General features: G+C 33.5%; 1 protein-coding gene across 1 annotated transcript in view; it reads right to left on the bottom strand.

Moving 5' to 3' along the window:
- Positions 1–11,632, bottom strand: part of ENPP1 (ectonucleotide pyrophosphatase/phosphodiesterase 1) — a 42,434-nt gene that overhangs the window by 15,478 nt on the left and 15,324 nt on the right. The window contains exons 12-20 of the mRNA XM_015600062.2: positions 9,296–9,404; positions 8,211–8,342; positions 6,847–6,878; positions 5,953–6,080; positions 4,647–4,716; positions 3,838–3,925; positions 2,543–2,712; positions 1,708–1,759; positions 261–412 (exon numbers count right to left, since the gene is read on the bottom strand). Coding sequence (XP_015455548.1) covers positions 261–412; positions 1,708–1,759; positions 2,543–2,712; positions 3,838–3,925; positions 4,647–4,716; positions 5,953–6,080; positions 6,847–6,878; positions 8,211–8,342; positions 9,296–9,404 — 933 coding nt within the window. The remainder of the gene's footprint in view (positions 1–260; positions 413–1,707; positions 1,760–2,542; positions 2,713–3,837; positions 3,926–4,646; positions 4,717–5,952; positions 6,081–6,846; positions 6,879–8,210; positions 8,343–9,295; positions 9,405–11,632) is intronic.

Below are 11,632 nucleotides of genomic sequence, written 5' to 3'. Positions count from 1 at the left end.
AAAAAAAAAAAAGCCAAAGGAGAAGACTTTACTGCAGACCCCTCATTTCACAGAAAAATAAATATGCTCTGAGTCTCAAAGTCACAAGCTAGTTAGTGGCAGAGCTGGAACCTAATGTTTCTGACTCCCCATTCAGTGATCATCTAATTTGGGAACTGATTATAGAGCCAAAATTAACAGTGAGAAACTATGCTCCCAATGTTTTGCTTATTGATAATTTGAAATTACCACACATAGCTAAAGGGGTAACAAATACTTGCATTTCTGTCCACGGTGTAGGATGCCCAAAGGGGCATTTGGATGTCATGACTGTAGCCACTCACAAACCGGTGCTGGTAGAGAAGACAGACAGTGCTGTTCTGGAGAACTCTGGGTCTTCCATAGGGTAGAGTGCCACGTCTTATAACCTTCTCTTGGGTTACAGGGGGAAAATGGAAACGAACTACCATTTAAACATCGTGATGTGCATTATATGATAACATATATGATACACTCATCTAATTCTTTCCTCTATTTCACCCTACTGAAAAATTATTTTAACTATAAAAAAAAAACTAATTACAAAGAGAAGAACGATAAATAATTAAGGAAACAAACGTGATTTGTTTTTGCCTATAGATTCTGAAAAAGCAATGTAATATGAAGATATCACAAGAGACACACACTACATGAAATTGCTAGAAATTTCAGCAATTAGGACTTAAATGATATTACTAAAATTCTTTAACATCATTTGAATTACTTTATTCTTCAAACTGTACTCCAGAAAGAAAAGTTTCTGAATGATATTGCACTTGGAAAGCAAAAGTTGAGAACTGAAATTATAAGATTAAACTGAATGAAACAATACTAGTATGGACCATTTATTGCCCTTTTTCCCAAGTGCTGGGTTCTTTGTAGACATTATCTCATTTAATTCTCATATTGCCCTATGAGTTAAGGTTATATGCCCATTTTAAAGATGAGAAAATAAGTTTATAGGAACTAAATCCTTCCAAGGACATACGTTCCTAAACTCATATTCAAACCCCAATCTACTCTGTTTCCAAAGTGTCATTCTTCACCACAACACTTTGCCACCTTGGGGTCATCAAAGATTTCTCTAATCTAAACATTTACAGAGATTTTATACAAATTCAAGTCAGGAACACTGCAGAATTCATCTTTTTATTCCAGAAGGAAAAAACTGTGAGACGAGTAACTTAATCTATTGGAGATTCTATCAAAGGGACACTGAACATCTAGGTCACAAATGACAAATTTCATCAGGTGTCTGCAAATTCTTAATTTTCATTCAAAACTTATGAAAAAATAACTTTAAAAAAGCAATTTATACTATCTCATAATGAATTAAAAACCAGTGAGATAGACAATTAACAGGTTATTTTAAATGGAAATTGGAAGATTTATTATAAGCCTATGAAAATCTTTAAAATCTCAAAACTCCTCTACTATGTTCGTAAAGAGTGATTCAGCTTCCAATAAATATATTACAAGCTGTTTACACTGTAAATATTCCTTCTTGCCTTATGAGTAACAGTCTAGACTGTCAAGCAAAGAAAATTGTGTTTCATCAGGTGGTCCTCCACTACTCCTTTTATTTTATTGGTTATTCTCAAAAATGCCTCCAAACCAATTCTCTGTGGTTCACACTGTTGAGAAAAAGCCTTCTTCAACATTTCAAATTCAAGCGTAAACATGCCTTACCTTCTGCCATGGTCAGATTCAACTGTGTCTGAAAATCCATGACTGGAAAAATCTAAAAAGTTAATAATGCTATTTTTAAGGAATGACAGACATGTTTTAATTTGTAACAAACAACTTCTACAGCTTAATTATACTATTGTAGAACACAGATAAAATTTAAAACCAACTTGTAAAAGTCATTTTTTGATGAAGTTGCAAAAATATAAAATTATTAGCATAAGCACAACACTATTAATTGAAAAATAAGAATAGCTTCTTTATAATTCTTATCTCTACTCTTACAGTTTTTCTACAATCCTAAAACAAAAAAGAAAGCATAAAATCAACTACTCCCCAAATTTCTATCTTTATGGATCCTATCAATTTTGTTCATAACTTGTCACAAATCTTCATCTTTTTACAATAACCATAAGCAACAGTGTCATATATCTGTTTTGTACCAAAAAATGATATCCACCCCCTCCAAAATTTAAAATAGGTTGCAATGTATTTTAGAGAAGGAATATTGTGACTGGTTTATAACCAAGACCTCGCTGCTAGGGTAACAGCATAAATTCTATGATTCAGGATGCTCCAGGACTCAGCTAGACTTCTCCCAACCTGAAAGTCAAGTCACGGCACCCAGGGATAAAAATAGAGGCAAAAATGCAAAAAAACAAGGTAGAGGAAAAAAAAAAAAAGTCTGCATGTGTCACTAGAACTAAAAATAAATATTATGTTTACTCTCGCTCATAACTTTGAATTTGATCATTAAGTATTTCTAAAGGACATGCTATGCAGAGGGTGCTATAAAAACACACATACACACTAGGCTCAGCTTCTCAGCAATACTTACCGAGGGATCGCATGAGCAGCCAAGGTTACCTCTAGGGGTTCTTGTGAAGGGGCACTGGACTAGGGGGTGGACTTCTTTGGGATGCTTTGGGGTATAAATGGGATTCTTTAGAAGGTGGTTAAGACTTCCATGAGTTCCATTATTAAGAGCAGGTGTCAAATTCAGTAAATCTGCATAATTCCAAGAAGGGTAAAGATTTACTTAAGTTTCTAAAACAAATAAATAGTAGATGTGTACTATGATTTTTATTTTTTTTAAATTAACTTTATATGAGTCCTTAATTCTTTATCTAAAATAAAACTATAAAACTCTCTTGGGTTTTAGAGTATTTATGACTATGCTATTCTTAATGGAAATGCTGATGTGTATTGCTGTACTTCTTATAAAAATTTCTGAATTTTAATGTGCATAATAATTATAGTTACCACCTATTGAATGCTTATTATACGTCAATCACCATACTAATATATTTTTCTTATTTAATCCTCAAAACAATTTAATAAGTATTGTCAATATTTGGTAGATGAGTGATCAGAGTACTTTGTCCAAGATCTCAAAGCTACTCATATAAAGTTAGTGGACTCAAAACCAGCTTTGTCCAAGTCTAAGATTCAGGTTCTTAATAGTAATGACAGCAGACACTTATAAAGCACTTACTATATGCCAGGCACTGTTTTAACTGCTTTAGGATCTATTATCGCATTTATGCATATCAGCTCCCAAAAAGAATTATACTCAGGATATATTTAAGGTTTTGCAAATACTCAGTATCATCAGAAAAAAGGAAGTAACATTTAAGATGCAATACCTCACCCATAATAGTACTAAGAAGGTACAGAGTAAACCAAGAATATACCTAATGGGTCTGCCTTTGTTTTTACAACCTTGACATTGTCATCCATTCAACTATTATTGCTACCAGAGGTTCCACCTGTTTTGTCTACCTTTCACAGCCCCAAACTCTTTTTATGGCTTCCACGACTGATCTGATTCAGTTGTCATATAATTAAGCCCAGAGCAGGCAAAGAACCAGGCACCGAAAATGTACAGACCTCTCCTCTCTGGGTTTTGTACTTTACCAGTATGCAGCCCAGTGGAAGAATCAGATAAGTAATCAGAGAGTATGTATGGCCTATTTTTTTCATTGACTCTGGGTCAGGAAGAAGAAAAGTAGAAATGTAAGTGTCTGTCTTGCCTCATCATTTCCACAAAGGTGCCCATCATGTGGCCTACTTTTGATCATCCTATTCTAGCTCTATTTTCAGAAGAGATGAAAGTTGCCTGTTCACACTTACCACACATTAAGTTATAAACTTCAATATTTTCAAAGGATTCAACTTCGATGCCATGCTTGAATGCAGGTCCATAGCCAATAAAGAGAGCCTGGATTGGCCAGAAAAGGAAGTTTATCAATTCACTTCAGTGATGTATGTAGTTGGTCAAAAACTATTTTATATTTTCTGTAGTACATATATATAAACTGGTTATGTTAAGATAAAAAGAAAAACACTATGCCGAATGGGCTTTGTAGAATTTTTTTAAACCCCTGTTGCACATAAAATGTAAGGACACCTAGAATATTTATCTTAGCTTTACTACAATTTCTGACTTGACCTGCAGAGCAGAATGACAATGAAAGAGATTTTCATCTAAGAAATGGGATGTAAACCTCTCCCTGCCCGCCTCACGCAGTGTTGCAGGAATCAAATTACATAATTGTTGTGAATATATTTTTTAAAATCTTAAAGTGCTAGGTAAATTTAAGGTATTATCTTCATTTAGAACGTAAGTTTGATATCCTTTCAAATATTAACCAACTGTCTTTCATTTACTGTGGAGCAACATTCTTAATGAAGCATAATATATGCAAAATAATTATTGGAAATTTAGTAGGAGGTATATGTCACACATTCATGAAATAAGAATATAAAATTTTAACTAAATTCTATTCATTTAATGTCCAAAGGAAAAGAGCTATATGAACGTATATGCTTCATTACTTCTCATTTAAGACATAATCAGTCTGTGTTTTTAAGTCTAAAACTTTATATAGCAGTTTTTCTTTAGATATATCATTTAAAAAATATGTAGTAGGTTTACTCACTTGCATGCTTGAAAATATGTTGTCAGAGCCATGAAATCCACTTCCACAATATTTCCTTTCTGAAGGATTCCTAATTTGGCATAATATGCATTAATAATGTAAAGTCAGTTCATAAAGAAAAATTGATAACTATGGGATTATTTCTATTAATAAAGAATAGGTAACTATTTTGTTATACAAACCAAGAAAAGGTAAATAAAATCACCTGGCTTTGAAAAGCAGTAAAGGGCTGCCTTTATCTTTTATTCTGTAGACGAGTTAACTACAAACAATACGGCATAGAGGGGAAAAAAAACCACCGGCACTGAGATAGAACTGGTCTTGAACCCTGACTATGCTATTAACTAGCTGTGACTTTGGCAATTTAATTATCTTCTCTTGGTTTCAATTTTGTTATGTTGGGTTGTTTGTAAAAATTAAATGGTTTAACCTAAAGAAATGCTTGGAACATAGTAGATGTTCATTCAATATTAGTTCTCAATGAGAATAAGAACCATCCCTTCTTTCATATTCTTTCAAACACTAAAAGCACAGCTTCCTAATAAAGTAGAGACGGTGCAATTCTGTTGACTGAATTCTGGTTTGCTGCTTAGGTTTTGCTTGACTGGGGTATTTATCATCCTTGGTTTCCTGGCAACCATCAAAAGAGTTAATGATCAAGTCTGGAGATGTTAATAACTTAACCGTCCAAATAATTTGCTGAACATACCAACAGACTGAGGTTTATTGACGAATTAGTATAACAAGAATGAAAAAAAAAACTGTATAATGATGAAGGTACTTGATCGTTATTATAAGGTAAAGAGCTTTAGCCAATTATTTGCTGGACTTTGCTGGACTTACTAGGCATCACTGTAATGTGCAGAAGAGATACAATGGCAAGTGGTATCACAAATATGGAGCATAAGAAATAGTCAATATGGATGTGAGCAGACAGTGCAAGTGCTTCTTAGCTGGGATTGATCCCCTCTCCCCACGGCCTTCTGGCAATGTCTGGTGACATTTTCAATAGTCACAACTATATAGAAAGAGTACTTTTTCATTTAGTGAGAAGCCAGGAATGCTTTTAACCATCCCACGATACAGCTCCCTACAACAAAGAATTATCTGATCCAAAATGTCAATAGGCCAAGGTTGAGAACCCCTTATCTAATCTCAAAACACCTCTACTATGTTCATAAAGAGTGATTCAGAAAATCACATTTGTGCAGTTTCATATAACAAACAACACTATTGGAAAGGACCCATGGTTACTTTGAATTATTAACAGATCAGGCTAAGTTAACCTGGGAGATTCAGAACTTACAATGCAAGTTGCCACTGAGGGTCCAAATAGAATGTTAAGGGCTCAATCCTGTCACTTTTGGCAAAGTGCAAACGCTTGGGTAAGAATTGTTTCAGGTACGGTTTGAAGTGCTGGTTTGGCTCCCGGCACTGAAATTGTAGAAGGCAAAGAAAAAACATTACTTCCATATTTTTTTAGTATACTTCTCTTGAAAGTGCTTTCTAATTCCATATGAATTTTTCTCACAAACATTTTACCAGCATGCCTAATAAGTCACATGTGGAAAAATAACTGAGTTACTATTTGTATAATGTACAAGTTGAACATTTCCTAGCTGTTGAATATCCTTATTTTTACAGGAAATCATAATCACCATATAGAAGTCCTAGGATGCTTAGACTGTGTCACTAGATTATATCTGAGTTACTACTGATGATCCTATTTTCAAACACTCTTGTAACTACAATTACAAGAATTTTCTCCAAAATTCAATTTTCTATCAAGTAAAAATAAAAAAAACAAAAAAAAACGTAGTATAGATAACTCAGCACTATAACAAAAACTTGCTTTTTAAAATATAGGCATAAAAAAGACTATGGATCATAATGCTAACAGTATTTATAGCAGAACATGTCTAGGTTTTTTCCTTCTATTGTTTTCAATTATGTATTTCTTATATTGTCACATAAATTCAACGATATCAATAAATAAATTCTTAAAAACATTCAAACCTAGATTTTTGGGATACGTCCTTAAAGATCTTTAAAACCTACAGAGAATTTAAATGTTGACCCAGACACTCAAAATTCTAATCCTATAATCCCAATAACAAATACTGAAACTTTTTTCCTAAATATATGTTAAACAAAACTAGATAATACAATAATTAGATAATAGAAAAATAAATATACTCACAGAAAGATTTCTGGCAATGCCCTCATAATTAACTGAAGTGAAACAAAGATAAGAATTAATTGTGGATGGTATGTTATAATTAGCAATAAAAATAATACAAAAATTATAGAATGTCAGGCTCAAATCCTATATTTAAAGACCAAAGCAAGTTTCAAAAAGGTCATTCAAATCATTACATATTAGCCATTGGTAGGAATAAGACAGATCTTTGGCTACTCCCACCCAAAGTCAGTGAAATTATGCCATATTTGTTAAATGAAAATGCAAGTTACAGAACATCCACCTGTCCATCCATCTGCTCATCCATTTGTCCATCCATTCATCCATCTGACCATCTATCCATCTGCCTGTCCATTCATCTATCCACCTTTCCATTCATATATCTGGCCTTCTATCCATCTGCCTGTCCATTCATCTATCCATCTTTTTGTCCATGCATTCAAATACTCATGCATCCATCTATCTAGATCTAGTACAATTTCACTGTGTAAAAATAAAAATGAATGTTTTATTTATGAATAGCAAATAGCTGAGAAGACACATTCTAAACTCAACAGTGTTTACCTCTAGAGAAGAACTAAGCTATAAATTATGGGGATTTGGGGTGGGGAAACTATTAATTTTTACTTTATATATTTTGATATTCACTGATAATTCCAGATTCAAATAAGAGGGACAAGTAGAATAGTTTTTTATAGTTTTTAGAAGAGACGACAAGTAGAATAGTTTTGAAACTGAATTTGCATAGCAAGCCCTCAGTGTACTTACTTAGCGTAACTTGTGCTACAAATCCAATACTACCTAGCTTTCTAAGATCCTTTTAGCTAGACTTTACATAAATTTGAGAAAATTATCCAGATAAAAGAATATGTACTGTATATAGATTTTATGTATTATGCAAATAGACATAGCTTTTGCTTTAGTTTGGGAAACTTAGGGGCCTAATTGAGTTAAGGGTGTAACTAAACCTCAGCCATCCCATCCTAAACATTTCTGGGGACTTCCATTCCCTCTATAGTTTTCATAAGAGGTCTTACAATAACTGTGTACTACCTTTATACATTTAAAAAAATGCTAATAAAATTTGTCATGCATATAGAGTCACTATGCATATAGATCACTATGTTAATGTACTAAGCTCATCAAATAATATTCTTAGCCATGAATACCAAATTGGTACGTGGTTAGACTTGTATCCTCACATCTAGCCCCATAAAGTCCCTTTGGGTACAGAAGATATGCACTGAGACATTTAATCATGAAAAGGAAATTAACTTTAATGGATTCTCTTTAGAGATATAATGATTTAGAGGAATGTATTCTAAATATAATCATATTCAAAGATAGCATAGAGATAAACTTACATGAATAGTATTTATCTGGGACATCAGAGGGTCTCAATCGAGCTGCAGGTCCATATATAACTTTGATATTTTTAACATCTCCCAGATATTTATTCAGATATACATATTTCTTACAACTGCCTTGTTCCATGCCTAGGTAAAAAAATTCCAAAACACATTGCAACTTTAATTAAAAATTTAACACATAGAACAAAACTTCTTTCATTGCCAGAATTTAATTCAATAAATATGTGCTCAATGCTTGTGTTAGTTAAATATCTAACAGGTAAGACATGGAATTTCAGCTATATTTACTACTTCACTTTAAAAAAAAAAATCTTTTCCCTTTCCTTCATTCAAAATTAGCTTAATGTTTCTTCTTATTTACATATTATAATATCTTTATACAAGTGAGGAAAATTATCACAGTTTTATACTGAATATGAAAGCCTAGTTATTTTCCCCAAATCACCAAGGATATTAACTGGAGTATAAAATTCGGTCTCATTCCAAGACTGGAGTTTCTTTAGTATAAAACTTTTTCATACTGTTTCTAGAATAGTTTTCAGTAACTGTTTCTGAAGCAAACAACAATAATAAGAAAAAATGAACAATAAAAAAATCTGTTTTCTGTTTTCTTGTATACACCCCACTTCTGTAGTCCAAAGACTATATAGAACCATGTTATAAAGATCACAGTAAGTAAAAGTGAAATTAAAATTTGCCAAAATTAATATACGCTGCTTCCAAAGTCAGATTTATCATGCTAAAGAAAATAGAAAAGGTACATAATAATCTGTTCAAATTAAATCTGAAATTGTTACAGTAGATTTACCAAAAGTGAATAGTGAAAAAAGAAATTTTTAACTATCCAATTTCCTGGTATAAGACTTTCCCAAATCAGGAGATGGATGCATTTTGATTGATAGGCTCTTAGATGTCTGTGAATTCTGTATTACATTTCTACTTTCTATAAGAAACTATGTTTTAGAAAAAGAATTAACTTTAAAAATCAGAGGAAATAATAAAACAATAATCAATCAGGCAAAATTGGGGGTGGGGGAGACCATTTAAATTAAAGGGTCAGTGAGGGAAGTAGAGATTACCATGATCTGAAATGAGGATGAGGTTCAGACATCGATGCAAGTCTAGCTCTTTTAGACCATCCATCAGCATGCCAACCATGTTGTCAACCCTCTGCAATGCTCTGATGACCTAAGAAAGAGAACCAATCTTATGAGATGCATTTCACACTAATGGCTAACTCTATATAAAGCTATCTCTGTTAAAAAAGAGAAGGTCAGTGGATGCAAATACTATGATAACTGATTCACATTAGTCAAAGACAAGTTAGTTAAGACAGGAAGGGCATGAAATAACTGCTGACCATTAACAGAGGAAGGGCCCAAATTACACGGTGCTTAATTTTAAGTCTTAGAAATGGCATTAGCTGATCTGATTAACTCTCCTTCCCTGAGTTAAGAACACTACTCCTTAGACCAGATCTAACTTAAGCCAAAGTAATACTAGCCCAAATTCATAGTTTTTGGCCAGAAACAAATGTGTTCTCAATTGTCACTTCATTTTCAAAAATTAAGTTCTCTGTATACGTTCTGGTCATTTAAATGTTTACTGTATAAATATAATGTTTTTTAATTTACAAAAATGTTAAAATTATTCATTAAATGCCTATTATAGTTCTATGCACTTAATTTTTAAAAGTAGAACTCCTAGGACTACAACCCATTATTTCCTTATAAGCTGCATGTATTTTGCATATGAATATCACAAGAACATAGAATGGCAAACTGTTTTAGCAAACTGCTTTTAGCATTTCTTTTCCTCTCTTCTTACAAAACCACTTGAGGAAAACTCTTGTGCAGTTTTGCATGTGTTTTCTGTAATGTATCAAATCATTCTTATCTTTATTTACAGTCAGCATATTTTACCGTAATATAAAACAAGCTCTTTCAATATGGTCTTTCAGTCACTCGAAGATATCTAAGCAACATGAATTGGAATTTTCAAGTATTAAGATAAAATGTATTTTTACGTACCAGTAATATTAGAGTTTAACAGTTTACGAGTTAGTGAATATGATTCAAAAGCAATGGGCTCAACCTTGAATGAAGATGAATCAGAAAAGCAAATATTTTGCAAAATCTTTAATGACTTAGAAAAGGCAGCATTGATTTTAGAACTCTATGATCTGATAATCAAACAATTACAAAATGATTCTTAGACTTACTTGTGGCCAAACTGATCTAGACATGGGTCTTAGGTGTCAGTGACTTTAGTGAAAGAATGAAAATTATACTAGCATCTGGCCAACTGTTCAAACTGAGATAATAGCTACAGGAAACTTTTCCATCTGATCAAGTATGACATGGCCACATTGTTGGTCACACATTTTCCTTATCCCACCTCTAAGAAGGAGCATTTCTGCTTAGTTGAAGGACAGAATCAAAACAAGGACACATGGGTTGCTAACTACATCAGAGCTGCTAGAAATGGATTTTGCTGGAAAGAATACAGAGTAAATACAGATCCAGGTGAGAGTCAACTTTCTCTTTGCTCTCTTTTATGAGTTGGTACCCAAGAGGAGCCTGTTCTCTACGAGGGGCAGATTCAGGATAGACCCAGGTAAAGAGAAACCAGAGGAAGGTGGTTTGGGCAGCTGTTCTACATTCGAGTGAGAAAAATAAGCATGCTTTTTCTCTTCCTTCTGCTGTTGCTTAAGCAACAAGCGTTTAGAGCAAGCACTACCCTCAAACACAGGGCTCACAACAGACATGTCAGGCCAGGCTTTTGTCCGAACCTTGTGCTAAAGAGCCCTTGAGGTGCACACACTCTCCAGCCTGAGGGTGGTTTGGGCAGCTGTTCTACATTCGAGTGAGAAAAATAAGCATGCTTTTTCTCTTCCTTCTGCTGTTGCTTAAGCAACAAGCGTTTAGAGCAAGCACTACCCTCAAACACAGGGCTCACAACAGACATGTCAGGCCAGGCTTTCGTCTAAACCCTGTGCTAAAGAGCCCTTGAGGTGCACACACTGTCCAGCCTGAGTAACCTGGGCAGGACTGATGGTTAATCTGGAAGTGAAACTCTAGCCATTAAGAAAGAGTGCCTTTTCTTAGTCTTTCATCTCTTGGAATCACATGGGGAAAAAGACAAGAATTCTGAAATTAGGGATCTTGGCAATACCTCTTCTCTTTTTCAATATGACCAATGATATTCACAGAGCCTTACTGTTTCTTTTCATATTGTAAAATGTAAATTTTAAATCTTATATAAAATATAAATTATAAGGAAAGTCAGCTTAGAGGTACAAGGAAAATAGCTCAAATTATTTTCTGTTCCAATGCTTCCTATGCTGTATATAAAATGACATAGACGCAGAGAAACTGAAAGCAGTATTTGATGTTTTAAAGTGTTGCCAATTACAA

The sequence above is a fragment of the Pteropus alecto genome, unplaced genomic scaffold (assembly GCF_000325575.1).
Source record: "Pteropus alecto unplaced genomic scaffold, ASM32557v1 scaffold79, whole genome shotgun sequence".
In the NCBI taxonomy this organism is placed as follows: domain Eukaryota; kingdom Metazoa; phylum Chordata; class Mammalia; order Chiroptera; family Pteropodidae; genus Pteropus; species Pteropus alecto.
This window is presented reverse-complemented; position numbering and strand designations above follow the sequence as displayed.